Raw genomic sequence first — 21,975 nt, 5'->3', positions numbered from 1 at the left:
AATGCATGAATAACATTAAGATAATATTGACGGATAGATGCGAGTGTGCATTTTACAGATAACTATTCAGATCGCCTCTAAATGCTCTGCAGTATTTTTAAGTGAACGACGTCTACATCCAAAGTATGTATTTGACGCTTTTATTAGCAGACCATTCTTGCAATTAAAGGTACGATGAATTGGTTAGCACTGTGATGCGACTATAACAATTCAGTGTTAAAGTCTTGTGGGAAGTCATGAATTTCCAAAGTAGGTGTATTTTGGAATAGATAATAGAATACTAATTTCGTGGGTACGAAGTTTAAAAGCATCATGAAGGATCGAACAAGATCTTCAGAACTTCATATTTTAATATCTTCGCAGTTGTTATTCTCATAGCGCCTCGCTCGTTATTACCCTTGGTGCGATGCATTTACTCCAACCTCTGAAACCCATACGTGCGAGCACGTTCTTCTGGGATGTTATGCTCAAGTCTGTTTTCCTTTTTTCTTTCCCTACCGTGACACGCTGTTGCCAAACACATAACTGTGGGATACCATCGTGACAAGACCTCCGCAGCCTGTCATGATAGGGACCCCATGTATATGGTATGTATATCGCGGCAGTGTATATCATGACTGGCGCCTTGCTTCCATGCCACCCCGGCACCGCTGTCGCAATAAAGGTCTCATGTCAGGACATGATATACCCAGATAGGACGCGTCGGGGTATATGGGCTTTGTGTCGCGAAATGGGGTCAGAATATCCTGTCAGGTATGTCCTATGGCAACATATGGACTCCATGTCACGACATGGGGGTGGGACATTTTGTCGGGGTATGTCATATCGCGATTTACGGGCTTCATGTCGCGACATGGGGTGGGCGTTTTGGCTGGGCATGTCATATCGCGATATAGGATCTATCATGTCGCGATATGGGGCGGGGCATTTTTGCCGGGCGGGTGTCATATCGCGATATGCGGGCTTCATGTCGCGACATGGGGGCAGGGGCGTTTTGCCGGGGTATGTTATATCGCGATATATGGGCTTAATGTCGCAACAGTGCTGCGCCAATCGCAATGGGTATCGCGATGTGATCGTGATGCGCAGACTCCTATCGTGACATGCTATCGGAGTCGTGAACGCGCTGTGGACGCCATGACATTCTTTGTCTGCTATTCAGTTTTGACCTCAGTGCGACTTCTCTTAGATTGATCAGTAATTGGAAACCAGTGGATGTGTTACTGTATATCCAGCGTGCTCATACAGCACACACCGTTAACCGGGGCTACAGTATTTGGACCAGGAAGAACATCCATCACCTGTGTATCTACATGTTCTCGGAACTTCCGCTGTGGCGCTTTACCCAATCAGAGTGTCGATTCTCTCTCTTCACCCAATCGCGGCCCGAGCTGTTCGGGGGTTTAGCCAATCACGGGTCTGAGAGCTGTTCAAGCCAGCAGCGCCAGGTGGATCGGCTTGTTTACTGTCAATGAGAATCTACTTTTAAAATGCTTTACTTATTTGCAAAATAACTACATCGGCTTATTTTTTAACGTATTTATTGATTCACAATATTCCGCACTCTTTGAAATAAATACATTTTTTATTTGCAATGTAACTGTCTCCGCTGCTTTCTGTAATGAACACATGGTATTTGAACAATTTTAATCGTATATTTAAGGTAGGGGAAACATCACAGCAAGGAAAAGAAGGCGCTATATTGAAACATATTGAAACATCCACCCCACCCGACCAGACAGACTCGGAAAACCAGTTGCCCCCATTGTTTTCATCACAATCAGGAGTTCAAGTACCGAGTTTGTTGGTACCTGTAAACTTCCTTGTAGATAGTCGCGTGATTACCCGAGTAAACAAGGCGCTATATCTCGGAAACGAAAGCAGCACAAACGCTACTTACAGCGACACAAACCGGCACAAACGCAGCACTAACGATTGCGGTGAGTTTCGTCGTTTGTGCTGTTCGACGGGCGGGTGGGCAAACATGTCTGGGTCATTACATTGTAAACTGCAGAAGACTCGACTTCACTTGAGGATCTAACCACAGTCCAGTACTTTGAAGACTCAAAGACGTTTGCAAAAGAACCGACTAACCCCCCTACTAGCTTATCTAGGTCACTAGACGAAACGCAGGTTGTCTTGTGCCAATGGGTGCACAAACTCGGCCTTTCTTCCTCCCTGCACTGTACCCCCCAGTTCCGAAAGAGCCTCACGAATCCGCCCCCTTCATACGCGCACCTGATTGGACGACACCACATACCCGCGACTCTGGTTACTGTTAGGGGTCTTTATTGATCTTTTCTTCGGGCTGTTTGGTCATTGCAGTCCAAAGCGCAGGCTGCTGTTTGCACGCCTCACGCCTACGATTACGTCACAGAGGAAGAGAACGCTGGCCACGGGCGAGAAGAGGCGCACGTGCTCCTTCGCTTCAATAGTAAACACGAGTCTCCCTCGAGCCAGCCCTTCTTCCTCTGAGCAGCCAATCAGGGGCCGGCGCTGCCTTGTTTGCCTGGGTTACGCAACGGGAGCCGTAGGGCTCCTACAAACATGGATCCGGGCTGCTCACTTGTAGGTAGCGAGCAGTCAGTGCGGGCTGGGCGTGCTTTTCATCCGGCTCCAGGGGCGTTTTAACGAGTCTTGACGTTTTGTTTTCAACCCGTGTCTTTCCAAGAAGGGGAGTCGTCGAGCCCGGCCGCTTGTCAGGACAAAACATGGTGCTACTGACGGCGTTGGTGTCTCCTGTGGTCCGGCGCCTGAGCCTGCAGCTCCGCTGTCATCGCCGCGCCCCGGTGAGGCGATGCAACCTGACGGCTTGCTCCAGCAGGCTGGCGCTGTCCCAGGGTGAGTACGTCCCGGGACACCGGCTGTGTGAGCAGGCGGGCTGAGCTCCGGGCCCGGTCTACTCCTTTTCCGGGTGTGGTGGGGTTTCCTTTGAATGGGCTGGGAGCGCAGGTTTCGCGTGTGATTGCAAGTTGAATGCTATCGTGAGAAAACGATCGTGACTTAGTAGAAATACTTGGAGAAAAGAGTCACAGGTAGCCCGCGGACCATGACTTAGTTTCGCCGGCTGGAAGCTCCTTTTACAGTGCAAGCAAATGCCGGAGTCGAGCTGGTCTCGGTGCTGACCCAGATAGAGCCATTGAGCTTCAAAGCGCCCGGGCCAAGAGCAACGATCAAGATCTTTTAATTCAGCCAGCTGACAGGACTCCATGTAAACAACTAAGAATTCGACTGCAAATAAACAAGTAAGAGGTTTCTTCCATGCCGAAAAAAAGAGGAAAGAAAACACAACTCCTGAAGAAGGCTCCACGGCCGAAACGTTGTTTTCTTTCTTCTTTTTTTCAGCACGGAATAAACCTGTTACTTGTTCCTTTGCAGCCTTTCAGATTTTCCAGTTGCCAACCTCCGTCAATTTCTGTTGCCAGATGAGCTTCACTGAGAACAAGACTGAACTTCCAAATGTTTATAGCTGTAACTCTGATCTACTACTGATAGTATCTGCTGCTACTACTGCCCCCTCCCTCCTTTAATCGGTAAACTACAGCTCTCGAGGTGTTTATCAAACGGAATTTACATGAAATAGCCAGCAATAAAACTTGATAGCCAAATATGGGTATTTGTTCCGGCAGTGTGGATACAGTGGTCAGAATTGAGAAAAAGTTCTATTTAAATGTTCTTGCGTCTTTGCGAAGTAGTGAAATTCAGCTCGTAGTCCTACAGCTGGCGAGAAGCTGTTGCGTCAGTGTCTTTCTCGTTCTGACGTTCCTCCTGTTTTCACCGGAGCTCAGTTATTAAGAAGGGTGTTACGCAACCGACGACGTCGTTAGCTGGAAGCTCCTTGGTAGAGTCCATCCCTGACGGTCTGGAGTCAACATTCACACACAGTACGAACTGTAGGATCCACAACGGTCAGTTGTCAGTGTTCAAGCACTATAGCCGAGTCCGACTTGAAAGAAATGCAGGCGGTCGGGCGGCAGAGGGGGGAATTCAAGTGTGTTTTGGTGACGTCATTTAGTCACTATGTTAGTGTGAGGGGCTCGTGAATGTAGCCGGTCCATTCAAGTGGTTCAGTGACCGCAGGCCCCAGAGGTCACCAGACACGCCACACCACAGAGCGAGAGATGCAATGCCCACGATCTCTTGGGAACGTTAAAGATCATACGATTTGATATAAAAATGCCGTTTGAAAACCGAGCCTCTCAGTGCCTGAGTGCCTCACGTCGGCTTGCTATTCTGTGCGGTACAGAGCTGTCCGGTCCCACAGGTGTGCAGTGACTCCAGAGCGGAGTCCAGGTGTCTCTCCCCACACTGTGGAGGCCGGTCACAGATCGGTGCAGCAATGGCATCATATTAGCAGGGGATGACGGCAAGATGTATGGAGTGCTGCCAATACAGGACACTGGCGGCTCGAAGCCATCATTCTGTTTGTCCGAAAGACAAGATCGTGATTTTTAATAATGATTTCTAAAGAACCTTTCACATGTCAGTCCGTAAATCCTTAGTTAATTCGAGCCACACTTAGTACGGTTATCGAGAGAGATTTCATCTACATTTTAATGAGTAATACACCTCTAACTAAGAATTGTTATGAAGGTAAAGGTTTTTCGATAAATTCTTAGTACACATTGGCGTGTATCACGCGTTTACCATTCAGATTTTTGTTTTCGGCGACACCCTCAGCTGTGAAGGAAGTATAACTTGAGAAGTTCCAAAGAAGCTGGTGGAGAAAGTGTTGTTTTTCCCTGCGATGTGCGCTACCCCCGAACCCGTCTTTGTGCTGACGTGTCTGGGTGCAAACCGCCCCACAGATGATTATAAAGTAGCCAAACCGCTTCCCCCCTGAAACAGATGTGTTGCAGTTAAACGAGGGAGACGCCGGGACTCCTGCTTCGCTTGTAGCAGCAGAGCCAACTGCGTTGGTGTGTCAGAGTGCCAAAGCTTTTCTAATATAAAGTTCCCTGGGCGTCCACCGCCTTCAGAGCCTCGTACGAGTCAGGGGAGGTTAGTCCTTCAGGGGATTAGTGAGGCTGGAGTAAACTACAGCAGCGAAGTTCTCTCAGCAGTCCGGTCACTTTTCTTCTCTCTCTCTCGTCTGCCGTACGGAATACAGCATGAACCGTATGTCTCCGTCTCCTAGCTCTCGTTGTCTCTTTCCCTTCCCCTTCCGAGCGCCGTTTTCCTCTTCCTGATTTGCCAAGGGTGCCTTCGGTCTTGTGTTTCAGTGCACCCCATGTGGCAGACTCCGCTGGCCGTGCCCGGAGGGAGTCGGCAGTCCCCCATCGACATCGCCCCGAAGGACAGCGTGTTCGACCCCCACCTGCAGCCCCTGAAGATCAAATACGACCCCAAAACCTGTCAGCAGATCTGGAACAACGGCTACTCCTTCCTGGTGGAGTACGATGACACTTCCGACAAATCCAGTAAGAAAACTTTGACCCTTTCTTCTTCTTTGTGAGTAAAGCCTGAAGTAGTTTAATTATTAATTTGAATTTGTGTCGATAGCAGCAGCCGTGTTGACTCATGCATGTTCTATATTACATATTCAAAGCCTTTTACTGTCCAGTATTGTGTTGCTCAGTCAGCTGAGCTGATTTCTGATCTGATCAGAATGATTCATCTGCAGCTTACCCCCTTAAAAATATGTACTGTAGCAAGGAGTCAAGTATAATGTTCCCTGTATAGCCAGTTACGTGACAGAAAAAATCATAAGAGATGATTTAAAAACCACATCTGTAAAATGTTAAAAGTCTGAGGATCATTCTTGGCTCAGAGTACAGTTCTAACTTTGACTCATAACCCACAGAACCTTTTTAAGAAACAGAGCTCTGCCTTAGACAAACCCTTAAAGGAAGGATGTGTTTTATCCCAAAAGTGTGAAATACAGAATATTGGCACTGTTTTGTCATGAAACTTCAGGTTGTGCACGCAGTGGTTATTTTAGTTTCTTGAAGGCTTGCGGTTTGTAGTTTTGCAATTTTCGTGACAATCTGCTCCGATTTACTTTGTCCAGAAAACCAGAAGAAAAGTGCTCCTTGTCGCAACAGTTGTCTACAATGCCTGTGCAACTAGCAGTAGTCTTGAAAATACTGCAAAAAACACTTAAGCTGTTCAGCAGTCCTGCCTCTGCTGCTTAGTGGACAGTGTTCCTCAGTGACCGGTGTCCTGTCACCTCTGTGTCTGTCTTGTAGCGGTGCAGCTGAATCAGAGTGTTGATGAGTCTGGACAAGTCCCCCCCCAGACTCTGTCTTCAAAACCATTAAAATTATGTCCTCAGGCTAGTGCTTCCTGTCTTTTACATCTAGAAACAGTTTGTCTCATTCTGTCTCTATATTCTTTATACCTTTTTACTGTTGATGTTCTACCGCCACTGTAAAGAGTTTTTAATGTCAGGACTTCACAAGTGCATTAGGAAATTGTGTTCGAAGGCCATTCAAGATCTGATTAGATAACAATAATTTTACTACACATAACTTTACTGGAATAAACCCATGTCCTCTACTACATAACAAGAATAATAAAATGGAAACATTTGCTCTCGTGCTGCTCTTTGGTAGGGAAGTTTCTGCAGATCACCACAATAGCCAGTGGCGTGGGTATAACCAGAGAGCAGAGGTCATTCTAAGGATGTTATTGGGGAACAGTGCAATGAAAGGGCCAGGAGCTTTTATTTTTTTCATTTTACAGTTTGCATCACGTGACCAATTAATGCTTCTTGTTTCTGCTGGCCTGAGCAATGGACTGCAATATGTCTGCCTGCTCACCAGTTTACCCCTGATGGCTCAGGCTGTTCGTGAAGGAAAAGATTGGCTTTGCTTCTGTCCTGCCACCTCCCTCTGCTCCCAGCTCTCTTTCTGTGTTGGTGCTGTATCACAAGTTGCAAAGAAAACTTTTTCTTTCCCAGTTGTTTTTGGCACCTCTGTGCACAATTAGCTGTCAAAAGATATCTGCATGTGCTGAACTCTTTGCCATAAATTGTTACACTCCCTTTAGTGAAGCATTTGAATCTTTAAGGTTTCATCTTCTCATTGCTCCATTCCTATTTTGTTTCTTATTGGTGGCACCTCTTTAATTGCTCCTCATCAGGTCAGATGTTTTCATAGGATTGGGGGGGGTCACTTCTGCACCCTGAAGGGTGGGGTATGGGTGTGAAACTGTCAGCTCACATAGTATGTTGTTGGTACAGTGGAAACTATATAGAAATGTTCATCTCCTCAGAAATCACAGCCCGGTTGTGCTCTTCCACAGCTCTGCTTGAAATATGAGGGAGTGTTTATGATCTACTGTTTTGCAGCCAGGATTTGAGAAGGCAGTTCCCCATTGTGATCCAGTCATCTTCCTGAAAAGCAGTGGAAGAGAGCTGTGCCACTCATGTCACATTCTGCTTGTGTAATGTCAGGATATTTAAAACTGTCCTGATGAAGTCACTTATTTGCTTTAAACATTTTAAAGAATTTAAAGAGTTTAAGGAATTATAATGGAGTTTAGAGTGTGCATCCTACTCTTTTAAATGTCAGGATAAATTGACCTAGAAGAGTCTAAATTTTGGACAGCAAGTCACATTGTGGTTTTTAGGGACTGCAGTTTGGTTCAGGTCAAGACACGTTTGACCCTCAGTATATTGCAGTATGGATCCTCATTAACATTTTGCATATTTTCCCCCCTTGTCGGGCTCTTCCTGGTCCATGGCTTTTTATGTTGCATGTTCAGTGTACTCAGGACTCGCACTGTTTTATCGTTCAGGGTTTCAGGTTTCTCTGTGCTTTGAGCATGGTAGCACTATACAGGAGCTCCTGGTTAAATTGGCAAGCCAGCATTGCATTAAAGTAAATTCACAATGTGCTCAGTGCAATCTGCTGAATAATAATGAACTGCACTGCTGCTTTTGTGCAGTAGGTTATTGTAATTTTCATTCCCTGCTCATGTAAGATTAATGCCTCTTTAGCCTAGGAAGCTTAGTGGTCCAGTGGTTATAATACAGCCTTTATTACCAGGAGTATCCTGGTTCAAGTCCAGTGGCTGTGTCCCTGATTCACGATCTGTTCCCCTGTCCAAAGATTGGAGCTGTACGTTAATGCGTATATTTTGTATTTATTATACTCCATCCTTTTAGAAGAGAATCACGATCCTCTTGTCGCTAACTAGGTGGGAATAGTTACTGATGCCATAAATGACCCTGTGCTGCCTTGGGAACAAGGGCTACTGATTGGCTAATTATAATTAAATCGGCATTTCGTACGTTCAGCACTATAAGGTATTACCAGACTCATTTTCACCAAGTTTCATTTCAGCTGATGCCAAAGAAAAATGCAATTAAAAGTGGTTTTTAACTGGAGGCCTGCCAGACATTCTTTGCAACATTAAAGCCAGCTGATGCAGAGACTTGTTGCTAGTTCGTTACTGCTTATCTCAGATAAAAAGAACTGTACTATTTTACTGCTGCTTGGGGACATTTGAGAGTTCCTACACTAAGAACAGAACTATTTAACAGGAAAAAAACTGTGACTTATGCCTTCCAACATGTCAACAAAGACTTGACAGGAATCACCCGTCCTGCTTGTAATTGTTTTTAAAGGCAGTCTGTTTATTTTGATACACCAAAGTTAATCAGATATCCATTCAATACATATAATATTTTGAATACATGTTTTTTTTTTCACCACTAGGTTACAAGTAGTCACTTGTTCAGTTCAGCAGTTTTGAGTTTCTGTAAATTGAATGCAACGGCGTAGGTTTCTTGTTCTTTTAAAATGTCTTTTATATTGTTCTCCACAGGAATGCACTCAGGGAGTTGTCTGAATAATTAAGTTAATGTATAATTCTGTTCAAATGACTCCAGAGCTGAGGTTGTTATTGTGCCCTTCTGCTGAGGCTGAGGAGGTGAAGTGGTACACTGCTGCTCCTGTGGGTCTTGTGCTTTCAGCGGCCTGTCGAACGAGCTTGTTTCTGTCATGTCAGCTGCTGCTTGTGAGATCTCGGTGTCGCCTGTGGGTGTGGGAGCTGGGGAGCAGCGGCGTGCCTGAATGGCTGTGCTTGTACAGAGAAGCTGGTGGTGATGGTGGAAAACACTCTTTTTCTGGATACACCCAGCAAGATTGTTGCAGGAAGACCCGGCCTGTTCCTCTGCAGCAAAAGCATTTTCATTTTTCTTTTTTTTCCCTTTGTTTTTTGTCAAGGACCTTTCGAAATATGGGATGTGGAAACATATTGTTGTGGGTATCTCCTTTCACGAGGAGTGTGGTGCACATGGACCGATGTATTGGAAAACCGCAAGAGCTAAAGCACCAGTATGTCATCCAGTAGCATGAAAGCTGTGTGCCCAGTTTTAAAGGCTAGGCTAGGCTACGGTGCTTTAGCACAGAGAGGCCGGCTTCAGTTTCTCTCAGCTAGGAGTCGCTAGTTGGTGGTTACACCCCCCGGAATTGGGCGAGGAGAATGTGGTCTGGCTGGTACCATCCTCCGGCATGCCTACTTGTGCCTGATGTCATTGCAGTCTTCATAAGCAAACAAGGAGTCTTTGCACGCCAAGCCACTAGTGATCTGCCAGTGGGGACTCAAGTGTCTGCCCAGCTCTGGAGGGTGATGGCCATTGCGTGCCTCTGCTTGAGGAATTCTGGTCACAGCTGGCCAGTAACATGACTCGTGTAGGACCACAGTGGGATACACATGAGCCCCTTTAAATAGATTTTCAGCGTCTCGCGTTGTTTCATTATAGTTGATTTAGAAATGCACTAATGCTTCAGCCTGGTGCATCCCACCTAGGAGAAATCAGCAGCGCTCTTAATGCCACTTGTGCTCTGACCGGCACTGGCAGAGAGGCTCCCTGATATTGTGAAACCAGAGCAGAGGTGACACTTTCTGGATCCACTGATGTCTCACAATGCACAAAATTGTAGTTCTGGAGACCTGTGTGCTTTTATAAATCTCTCAAAGCTGGAATAACAGTAAACACTAAAGTCTGGAAGGCTTCTGTGTAAGTTGTAGTATTTAAAGTTGTTCTGTTGTCTAGTTGCCAGGCCTTTGAGGGGTTCAGTCCCCAATAATGAACATACAACTTATTTTTCCTGTGCCAGCTATCAGTGGGGGCCCCCTGAAGGACCAGTACAGGCTGTGCCAGTTCCATTTCCACTGGGGGGAGAACAACGCCTGGGGCTCGGAGCACACCATCGACCGGAAGCTGTTCTCTGCGGAGGTAGGCCACCCCTCAGCAGGTGTTGTGACGCCACACAGACCCTGCGGAGCAGTGTGGTGGCACAAGGATGGTGGTGGCAGCCACTTTCCTGTAGCTGTTGGTGCATTAGCTGTGTATTCATGCTTGTCCTCTGACCTGCTTCATTATTTCACCTCCTTGCATAACACCTGGAACATGTGCTGCTGCTGTTTTATCTGTTAAATTGTTTTTTTAAGATAAGAAATGGAAAAGATTTTTTTTTTTGTTCAATGAATTCCAAGTAGAGAAGTTATACTAGTTCTTAGCTGTATAATCCTTAAAAGCTGCTTGTGAAATTCCTATGATCTAAAATCAAACCATTGGGGAAACTGGCTGTGTCAAGATATTTGGGTGGATGTTACAGCAGTTCTTTGTGCTTGTTGGGGTAGTGTTACAGGTCGGGTATCAGCAAAAAATCAGCAGGTCAGTCCGATACTTGAGCCACTGTTATGTTCACTGCACCCAATTTCTTTTTCACTCTTAACGCAAAAAAATACAAGAGCTCATTCATTTAAACAAGGTTAGCCACCCATGTTACTACAGAGAACATGCTAGAATTACTGTTTATCTGCAGTTTAAATGCCAGCTTGCAGCAGCCAGCTCAGCAGAATAATAGGCCCAGCTTTTATTTTACAGTGCAGTTGACTAAGTGACTCTTTTCTTCAGCTCCATCTAGTGCACTGGAATGCAGACAAGTACAGTCTCTTTGAAGAAGCAGTCATGGAAGATGATGGCCTTGCTGTAGTAGCTGTGTTTCTGAAGGTAAATCGACTCATGCCTTGGCCTCCTGAGTGAAATCGGTGTGGGCTCAGGCAGGCGGAGAGGCTGACGCTGGGTTCCTGTCTGTTTCACAGATCGGTAAAAGGCACGAGGGTCTTCAGAAGCTGGTGGATGCTCTGCCCACTGTTCGTCACAAGGTGAGTGGAGGAGAATTGAGGGGAGCTCTGGACCCAGCCTGATGGTATCCAGACTCCCATTGCACTGTACCTCATCCATTTCAGGTTTTACTAATTTACAAATGATTCTGCTAGTTGCAGACTAGGAGTACCCTGCAGATGATCTTGTCCTATAGGGTCCCTATATACAGATCTACAGGATTTTCTTCACTGGTTTTCCCAAACTGTATTGAGAGAAGCCTGTCTGTACAGGGTATTCCCAAATGTTTTAATCCTACGTTTGCTAATCACTCCTAGATTCATTAATATCTTTGCCGTGGTCTCTTTTTATCAATAAAAAGCCAGTAAGCCAGTGAACTGAAGGGGTAAGCCAGTGAACTGCTGCTTGTATTTTCAGAAATTTTAAGCCTTAAGACCTTTACAATAATCAGAATAAAAATAATGAAGAACTTGTAGATGTAAATATAAGGTGTTTACAAATGTTTCTGACAGAAGCACGTAAGCTACTCTGTTCCTGGGGTTAATACTTGAGTTGGGCAAAAAAGAGCAATGCTCATTAATTTCTCTCCTTTTTCTCCATCATTTAATCCTGGCGCCTGTCCATCACATCTTCGAATTCATTTGTTGAGTACATCAAGCAGAGTTGTGATGCAATCACATGCTTTCAAATACAATACACGCATTAAACCTGAGTGTCAGACCTAATGCTTATCTTTGTTGCAGAGCATATTGGAAAAACTACAAAAACTTGTCTCCTAGTCTGTTTAAGCAAAGTCATGTGAGGGATTAAAGCCGTTTAATATTGAAATAATTGCTTAACGTCAGGATGATAACACTCAACCACTTGAAAGTTATCACACTTAATAGATTAGCTCCCTTCTCCAATTGATAACGGCCAGTAGGTGTAAGTTAACCGGTTGTTTGTGGGTCTCTTAAAATAAAAAAGGGAGTGCTGTTGTGGGTGATTTTAAAGCAGTTACATCTTTTTAATTGTTTTGAAACTATCCTGGGCTCTCTGGGCATATTTTGACTTAAATTCCCCAGCATGGCCACTGTTTTCAGCGTCTCTGACTCAGGCTGGAAAATCTAGTTGGTTTTTTTTCCCAGTGTTTCATGTTGGAATTCTCCTCCACGACCCATGTGGATTAGAATTCCATTGCGGGTATTTGAAATCCTTCACAATAACTCCTTTAATTACTTTTGTCTGGAGTGCAGAGACGCCATTTCCTCAGTGAATCTATTTTAAAAAGTTTTAATATGAGATGATTACATTCCCATACCCACGCTTTCTTAAGCCATTGCTGCAACGTGCATTGAAATTGTATAAATTGAAAATGTTATGTCCTTCGTATTTCTCCCCCTCCAGCAGAGCTGAAGATTCCCACTCGGCTAACTGATGAAATAATTTGGTTTCCTTTTGCACTTAAGTCTCTTAAGTCCTTTCAAAATGTCTGTTCTGAGTTTATTTAAAATCCTTTAGTGTGGTGTTGGTGGGGTGGGGCTTATAATTTGTCTTAATACTGATATTAAGCAGAGGTTGGGTTATTCAGTACCACTATCAGGGTGTACGAAATGTCTTGAGACTAAGCATCTGATTTCTCAGTGGTGAGTAGAGATTGTGCAACTAGTCTCACTTCGTGCTGAAATCATTCATGATGCGCTGTTTATTTCTCCACAAACTAAGCAGAACCTTTTTCTTGCTTCATGCTTTTGATACTTGATTTCAGCTGGCCCAGCGTACACCTAGGTTTGTTCCCGTGCTGTCATTCAATCGGCTCAGTGCAGTGGGAGGGGGAGGGACCAGTCAACTCTACAGTTAACCAGTTCTAACCGCAGAAGGGGAAATAGACACGGCTTGCATTTTATTAATAAGAATTATTCCTTACATTTATATGTAACTTTTCATTCCAATGCAAGGATAATTTGAATTTCAGACATTTTTCGGTGTTTTAACATACAATCTTCAAAGTTATTTAACAAATAACTGTGGCAATCTGATAGGACTTCTCTTTGTAATTATTTGCGTTCTATGGAATTTATTTTTCTGCTGTGCCAATTAAAATTCTGCATAAATGGAGATAGTCATTCTCGTCCACATTGTCGTGTTTTGTCAGATTTACTTTAGTTTGCTTGCTGTTCCAGCAGCATTTTATTCCAAGTGTAAATAAAACTGAAACTGGGTCTGGAACTCAGATCTGATCTTTCATTTGATCTAAACTGGTTTTGAGCACTCCTCTTCAGAAACTGGCTTGAGTAAGTGCTGTATTTTATTTTTATTCCCAGTGATATACATGGAAGACAACCAATTCTGGAACTTTAAATAACAGGGCATGTTTTGTGGTCTTTATACCCAGGTGTGAATGGACCAGAGCTCTTTGTGAACCAACCTCTGTATCTCCCCCTTTCCAGGATAGTGTGGTAGAGTTCACTCGGTTTGACGCCGCCTGCCTGCTGCCCACCTGTCAGGACTACTGGACGTACCCTGGGTCTCTGACTACACCCCCCCTCACCGAATCTGTGGCCTGGATCGTCATGAAGCAGCCCATCGAAGTCAGCCATGACCAGGTGAGCACTCTGCTTCTTCTGCCGACCGACAGGGTGGGGTGAATGGGTTCTTTCTGAACGTTCACCAAGTAATTCTAAAACTTCTCTTTTTACTGGTGCTGTGATGGGGGATCTGAATGGATTGTGCTGCATTTATATAGAGCTTTCCTCCCAGAGACGTTCCAAAGCCTAGGAGCGACCCACTGAAGCAGAACCCCACCTGGGTGGCGCTCAGCAGCCCCACTGCGCAGCGGGTCAGGCCCACACGTGACAAGATGCCTCACAAGTTGAGTTAAGGGCAACATTAGGGAGGCAGGAATCTACAAACCCAAAAGTGGCGTTGACCCAGGACACGGCTGCTACCTCCTCCATTCCTCCGAGTTCCCCTGGAGTGACGTGAGATCTAGTGTTTTGACAGCAGTGCCACCCCTCCCATGTGCACAGCCTACTGCTGTTGTGTTCCTTGCTCTCCCTGTTCAGTACATGGGTTATAGGGGAAAGCTGAGCTGATGGGCTGCTGCTGCCAATTTTCAAATTTGGCAATTTCCATTTAGTACATTTTCATGTCCTTTATTTTGGTTGTCCGTTAGTCCGTGAGCAGAGCATCCAGTGCTCGCTGTGAAATGAAAAGTAAGGTCTTGTAATGTCAGTACTGTCACACAGAGTTAACTTGGCTAGAAAAGTCTGTAAATCAGAGCTGTAGACTGTGCTGTTCCTCTGTAGTGGTTGTGTGGCTCAGTTGTGCCCTCTTGTGTTTGATAGAGCACACTGCAAACTGGAATTCTTTATGCCTACTTGGACAACTGTATACACTCACTATATGGCCATTATTAATAATAATAATAATAATAATTGCTTACACTTATATAGCGCTTTTCTGGACACTCCACTCAAAGCGCTTTACAGGTAATGGGGACTCCCCTCCACCACCACCAATGTGCAGCATCCACCTGGATGATGCGACGGCAGCCATAGTGCGCCAGAACGCTCACCACACATCAGCTATCAGTGGGGAGGAGAGCAGAGTAATGTAGCCAATTCATAGAGGGGGATTATTAGGAGGCCATGATTAGTAAGGGCCAATTGGAAATTTGGCCAGGACACCGGGGTTACACCCCTACTCTTTTCGAGAAGCGCCCTGGGATTTTTAATGACCACAGAGAGTCAGGACCTCGGTTTTACGTCTCATCCGAAGGACGGCGCCTGTTTACAGTATAGTGTCCCCATCACCATACTGGGGCATTAGGACCCACATGAGCCGCAGGGTGAGCGCCCCCCGCTGGCCCCACTAACACCTCTTCCAGCAGCAACCTTAGTTTTTCCCAGGAGGTCTCCCATCCAGGTACTGACCAGGCTCACACCTGCTTAGCTTCAGTGGGTTGCCAGTTGTGAGTTGCAGGGTGATATGGCTGCTGGTATCACAATTATTACATTGTGACAAAAGGATCACTGGTCAAAATATTAGGAACCCCCACTGATTAACCTGCTGGGCCCCTGGCAGCAGTATGGACAGACTGGACACCACCTGCCATGCCTCTCACAGGGCTCTGAACTGTATTTGCAGTTCAACCCCGTCCTGCTGTTCCAGCTGAGGTGCTGATGAGTGCAGTGCAGTGTTGTGTAGAACTGGACGGGACGTCCCACACGTGCTCGGCAGGACTGAGATCTGGGACTGTTCTGGCCAGGGAAGGCGGTGGAGGACTATTTCATCCTGCTCCCTTCAGCCGCGCCCCTCTTGCAGCCGAAGAGATCTATTCATTGGCCTGGGGGCTCCTAATATTTTGGCTATTTGTGACTGTATCCATATTTTTACAAAAGAGTCCTCCTTTTCACAACGTTATCATGCACGTATTTTCGGATCTGGTTTGCAGCTTAAAGTTCCTGATGTCACCATAAATACATGTTAATTTTTTTTAAAATTAGTTCCTCTCCTGAATGGAGAAGTTCAGCTTAATATTTGTGAGGCTGTCTGCCATCACTGTTGTTCTGTGTTCTTAATTGACTCATTTCTGCAGCCGCCTTTAGTTTCTAGCAAAACGACAGTGCATGCTTTGTTCTCACTTGTTCGCATTCGCAATAATCTGTTAATGAAGTGAAATTAAGCTTTGAAATGAAACATCTAGCTTTTATATCGGCGCCGTAAAGAGACAAAGGTTTCCCGAGTTTGCGCCTCAGGAATGATGTAAGCCGTGTCTGAAGGCAGTTCTCCCTGCCCAGCTCCGTCAGCCTCCAGCTGACTGGCTGAGTGTCACACTGTAGTTCAGTGGCCATGGCGACGGGTGGGAACAATGGGGAATGGTCTCAGGTGACAGCATAATCGGAGCTGAAGAGCTCTTTTGTCAGCAAGAGCAGTGCTGTTAGTGCAGAGTCACATGTGGAAACCTGTTCAGCAGTCACACGCTGACCAAAAAGCTGAAAAAGAAAATTCTTCGTGGAAGAAGGACAACCGAAAACTACACTGCAGAAAAAAGGGTTTAAAAATTAATCCGCTCCTGCCCTGGCCTGCCCTCTCTCGCTATCCGACTTCCCCGCGCAGAACGACCGAGAAGAGCGCTACAGCAGTTCTAATCACGCTGCTGGAGCTCACACGGGAGCAGAGCTGGAGACGGATGGAATTCCAAACCCTTGGAAATCACAACAGAGATTTTGCAAAAGGCTGTAGACATTAACAGGCCATTACAGCCCAATTATACTGCATGGATTATTTGAGCTTTCTGCCTTAGTTGTTTTATCTGTTGTGATAGATTGCTGATAGTTTGGATATTCTTTTAACTTCTAACGTTACATTTCAGCTGAACTGGTTTATTTGTTTACGTTATTTTCTCGTTATTTTTGAGGAATCCTTTTCTAAGCCAGGGTTGTTGGAGTAGTTGCTCCCATAGGGCAGTTGAAATTGAAGCAGATGTGATGATAATTCTTACACTTATAAAGTGGTTTTCTGGACACTCCACTCAAAGCGCTTTACAGGAAATGGGGTTCCCCTCCACCACCAGTGTGCGGCCCCACCTGGATCGAGAGTGCGCCAGTACTCTCACCACACACCAGCTCTCAGTGGGGAGAGAGCAGAGTGATGAGGCCAGTTCAGAGATGGGGATTATTAGGAGGCCATGATTGGTAAGGGCCAGGGGGAAATTTGGCCAGGACACTGAGTTTCACTCCCTTATCTTTTCGAGACACACCCTGGGGTTTTTAATGACCACAGAGACGCAGGGCCTTGATTTTACCTCCCTTTCAAAGGACAGTGCCTTTTCACAGTATAATGTCCCTGTCGCTATGCTGGGCCATTAGGACCCACACATTTGGCAGGGTGAGCGCCCCCTGCTGGTCCCACTAACACCTCCTCCGGCAGCAGCCTTCTCTTTCCCAGGAGGCTGCTGGCAGGGTGCAAGCGGAGCCGGTGCCGGCGCAGGGCAGGCGAGTAACGAGCCCCCCCCTCTCTTCCCGGCAGCTGGCGGTGTTCCGGAGCCTGCTGTTCACGGCGGCGGAGGAGGAGGTGCAGAAGAGCATGGTGAACAACTTCCGCACGCAGCAGCCCCTCAAGCAGCGCACCGTGCGCTCCTCCTTCACGCCCTTCCTGCCGGACGCCCCGCCCGGCGCGGCCCAGCACTGACCCCCACCGGCCGCGCGGTCGTCCCTTCACCTCCTCCCCGGCTCCCGCCGGCAGCCTCTCCAGAACGCCGGGGGTGGCGCGGCACCTGCCTCCAAACAAGATGGCGGCCGGGCGTGGCCGCTGGTGCCCCTTTTCATCTCTGCAGCCGCCGCTGCCTTTCCGAAGTAGCTTCATTTCGGCCCCAGCAAGTGCTAATCATGTTTCCTCTTGGCTGCTTACTGTGCGGTATGTGCACCCACAGCTCATTTGGCTGAGAGATGTAGCAATTATTTCAGCAATGGCATATATTGCGTTACCTTTATTTTCTACGTGACTTTAAATTCCTGTATATTTTTTTTTTTTAACGAGACGGATGAGTGGAAGCCGTCAGATGACCCGGCTGTCATTTTTAAGTGGGTCATCTGCTGAGCGGCCGTCGCAGGGCTCTGGCGAGGCTGCCTGCGAGGACGGTTCCAGATGTTTGGGCACAGCTGGGGGAGGCTGTGGAAGAGCTGTACTGCCGTTTGCTGGAAGGGGGGGGTTGTTTGGGGTGCAGTTACACACAGACGGGACCGTGTTTAAGGGGATGGGGACTCGACTGCCTTACGAATATTAAACGTGCTGTGAGATCTTGTGGTGAGCTGTGCCGTTCTGGGACTGGAACCCTACTGTGGAATTGCATGGATGGTAGAGAGGGGTTATTTCACACTAGAGGGGGGCAACAGTTTGATATGTCAAGTCAAAATTTTAAAAATCACAGGGGGTTTCTATAATATACAGTAAAACTATAAAAGCCACAGTGACGCCCCCTGATATTGGCATTAATATCCATTGTATTCACGTTTACACTATAGGACCGGAGGCAGTTACATGTGCAGCTGGTCAGTACTTCAGTCCTCGCATTCCAAAGTTACAGTTTACAGTAACGTGTGTCTTAAGTAGTCCACACCCAGAAGGAGTGGGCTTGGACTTCTTTTTCACTCTGCCACTGGTGTCTGTGCAATATTGCAGTCAGGCTTCCAGTCCTGTGGCTTCTAATTCTCCTTGTAACGTCTGTAAAAGAGAAGTGCCTTTTCTGCAGAGGAAAGTGCAAGTGAACAGTGCTGAGATGATTGTCACACAAGAGTTTAGCAGTATTCACATTACGTTTGTATCATGTACACCATCCTCCATAACTTCTGACTGTCCGAAATCTGTCCCTCTCCCTAAATATCATGGTTATTATTAAATGTATTATCATTTCTAAGGAGTCATTTAAAAGGCATATGTAATCTAGACTGTTTAAGAAAAACTCTGCTGCGGTGTCATTTCAGAGTAACTGCGTTGTTTTTCCAATTGTGATGTGTTTCTTAATTAATGTTGGTTATTTCCCAGTGCACTGCACTGCTAACAGAAAGTACTGTACTTTGATGTAAAAACAGTTTGCATTCCTTCCAGCCTTACAATCCATCACTCCTTTTTAAAGCTCTCGCAATATTGCTTTAGTAAAAAAAACAATTCATTCAAGGCTGCTGCAGTAATGCCTAGATGCGGGAACAGCAAACACTGTCACTGCAATTCTAAGCATAGCTGTCCTTTAATACCTGATTAACGTCATCGGTAGAATAGAGATCTTTGCCTCACTTGTCTGTAGAAATAGCCATAATTAGAGGGTTGTGCTGTATGTTTTAGTGTAACTTAAATTGTCCATTTAAGCGGGAAATCTGTTGTTCTGAATTCTTCAGGAACATTTGGAGTGGTGAGATTATTTTTTTGGATGGGGCAAGAATGGGTACTGTGGGCATATCCCTGCTCTCTGCTGGGTCTCTGCACCCTCATTGTAACCCGTTGAATGGGCCTCAACTGCCACAATGCCTGCAGCTGAGCGTGCTTTGTTCTTGGCTCTAATGAGGCGTGTCCGAGGTGTTACCAGCGCTTCCGTTTTTCCTCAGTCTCCACGTTGAGCAGACTGTATGGAAATTACCCATCGCAGAATCAACAACCTGGGCACAAAATTATAATACTTGTCTTAAAAGCTTTAATGTTCGTTAGTAACTTGGCTACCGAAACACTGCTTTGCATGTGGTGTGAGGCAGCCAGCTCATCACTGGTCTGTGAGAGGGGCCCTCTGTGTGGCATATGGGCTCAAGGTGTTTTCTTTCCTTTGTGCCCTGCATCAGATCACACGGTCAAGGCCTTTCAGCTTTCAATACCAGCCGCATAGGCCTCTGTTAGAATAACGATGGAGGTGATACAGCGAAACCGCATGCTTCTGGTAAGCCATGCTAGGATACTGTGGTTGTTTTAAAAAGAGTTTCCGTTTTATATCCTCAGCCAGCAGTTTCTACACTGACTGACTTCTCCACTGTCTCAGCCCATGTGTACGGGAGGGTGCACTACCTCTGTGCCTCTGTCACATGCGGGCATTTTTTCAGAGGTGTCGTGAAATGAATAGAAGCTTTCAGCGCCTCGGAGACGAGAGCCATTGGGAGCTCGGTGCACAATACCCTTAGACAAACTGGCACCAGCGCCGACTTGCCCCTGAAAAGCTGCCAGGGATGAACAGGGTCACGTGCAGGAGGGCCTCCCACTAACCTGGGTGGAAAGCCAGGAATCTGCTGCTCTCCTGCTTGGCAGGAACACCTCTTTGGAGCCCTCCAGAAGACTGTCGAATAGGTCAAATGGCGTCTCCCTCTTTGGGTGGGATGTGTGGGCTGTGTTCTGACAGGGCAGGGCTGTCACGCTACAGGGGCGTGACCCTATCCGGACATGTAGGTTCAGGCCGGATCAGAGGTGCCCTGGGCATTACCATGGAAGAGCTGGTGGCTCCACCCTGTCTTTAAGAAGGGTTGGCAGGTTCAGTCTTAAGAGGCTTGGAAACTAATGGAGCACTGCAATTAACAAGAGAAAGGAAGGGAAAGCTTTTGAAATTAGGTGCACACCTGCTCTCATGGTCCAGATTTTGAATGTATAATATGACACAGGACCAAGAACTTTATTCATAAGGTGTTGTCATGTCTGTAAATATACTCAACTCGCTAGGTTGGCACAACTGCAGAAAAGAACAAGCCCTTTCAGACCAAAAGTCCTGTGAGGCAGATTTCAGGGAGGCAGCATTGAAGCTTTACTTTACAGGCAGCTGTGAAATTATAGGCTTATTTAATTGCTGGGGGCTTTGCTGAGTGCAGGTTTTGTGTGTGAAGTGTGGTGTTGACTTACAGAGGAAAACTTTTGTTTCCTTAGTCAAGGTAATTAAGCCCTTAGAAGTGATAAGTCAGGTGATGTACTAGTAAAACTGCTTAACTCTCTGTGAAGACAAACCACAGTAACATGTCTCGTTAATGCCCTAAATCTCTCAACAGTCAACTTTCATTTTATTTTTTTTATTTTGTTGGAATTGCTCACTAAATGAATCCGATGTTTTTTTTTCTCTTAGGAAATATATGTAGATTGTAATGCTCCCGGTTGTGCAGTACATGTCCTCCAGCCATGTCAAAAGAGGTTTGAGAGGCCTGTGAGCAGAGCATGTCACGCTACCACAGAGTTTCTGAAAGGAGGGCGACCTGGAAGTTTTCCAGAAGGTTTGCATGGGTTAAGGGAGGCCTGGAGACTGATGGAGACTTGGAGCTGCCCTGGAGCGGTTTCCCTGGCAGTGACTCCTGTCATGAGCGACAGGCTCTGTGCCGTTTGGGATTCTTGCCCGTTTTTACATTAAAGAGATTCATTAGATAGCTCAACGGGAAGTACATCTTTTAGTCACGCACAACCTTGAGAAACTCTAACAAACCATGTTGTTTGACGCATTAATCTGTTATTTACTTAAAGTATATGTTGTTTTTGTGGAAGTATTTAAAAGAGGGTTCTGATTTTCAATGTAAAGGTCTAGTGGCTCCCCACTGGAAAAAGAAAATTCATATTTGTTTGTAGCTGTTCTTAGTTTTTAGCATATACTCAAATATAAGTCCCTATGTTTTCAGTGGAGAAGTAAGAATCACTCCTATTTTATTTTACTCCAGAGGTTATTCTCTCCCTATCTGAGTGAATCACTATACAGTGTAAATATCTAAATTTTTAACAGTGTGCAGCCTCTGGTGCAAAGGCAATGCCGGGCTCAAAACCACACATGGGAAACCATAACTGATGCAGATGTTTTCCTTTGGGAAGCTGTTTCACCTTTCTGGGCCCTGGGTTCTGTGGGTGTTTGTTAATAGACCTGCTTATCGAAGGGTTTCCACATTCCTGCTCCTCAGGGTCCCTGAATCTTCTCCTTCAGCTGAGGATCGGGGCTCTGTTGTGTGAACCTGAGCAGCTTGACCGGTTTGCAAGATGTGCTGCCATTCGGAACAAGCTGGATGCAGGACATTCTGCACACTCTTTAGCATTGTAGGTTTAACAATTCCAGGTTTATCTGACTTACAGTGCTGAACAAAATGCACAACCCAGGCATGTTCCCCTAGTTCTTATTAGCGTTTTGTATTTTTTATTAAAGAAATATGAAATAAATCTCAAGTAGATCATTTACTTGTCCTGTTGTGGTTTGTTTTTATTCAAGATTTTTATTATTACTACCATTATGACTACTTTTTATATTTGGGGTGCTGAGCTTAAAGAGTCTTGTGATTGATCTTGCCGTCTCTGACCATCCTAATTCCTCTCTGCAACCCTAATTCCTCTTCCCTACCCCTCCCACCACCCCCATTGTCATCTTGGCATCTCCTGTGTTTTCTCTCTGATCTCTCCCTGCCTTTTCTCCAAGGCTG

At 45.9% G+C, this 21,975-nt stretch overlaps 1 protein-coding gene across 2 annotated transcripts; it reads left to right on the top strand.

Annotated features, from left to right (window-relative positions):
* The first annotated feature begins 986 nt into the window (after positions 1-986).
* ca5a (carbonic anhydrase 5a) lies at positions 987-21,732 on the top strand. Of its 2 annotated transcripts, none has more exons than XM_088614029.1 (7): positions 987-2,841; positions 5,223-5,420; positions 10,071-10,189; positions 10,874-10,969; positions 11,062-11,124; positions 13,513-13,668; positions 17,096-21,732. In XM_088614029.1, the coding sequence occupies exons 1-7, from the start codon at positions 2,712-2,714 to the stop codon at positions 17,255-17,257; spliced, it is 924 nt and encodes a 307-aa protein (XP_088470155.1). In that variant the 5' UTR covers positions 987-2,711; the 3' UTR covers positions 17,258-21,732. The 2 variants fall into 2 exon arrangements, with proteins under 2 accessions (XP_088470155.1, XP_088470156.1); XM_088614030.1 differs by lacking the exon at positions 987-2,841 and adding an exon at positions 2,902-5,118.
* The last annotated feature ends 243 nt before the right edge of the window (positions 21,733-21,975 follow it).

The sequence above is a fragment of the Lepisosteus platostomus genome, chromosome 20, assembly GCF_059453375.1.
Source record: "Lepisosteus platostomus isolate fLepPlt1 chromosome 20, fLepPlt1.hap1, whole genome shotgun sequence".
NCBI lineage: Eukaryota > Metazoa > Chordata > Actinopteri > Semionotiformes > Lepisosteidae > Lepisosteus > Lepisosteus platostomus.
Note: the sequence above shows the minus strand (reverse complement) of the source record. Positions and strands in the feature narration are given on the sequence as shown.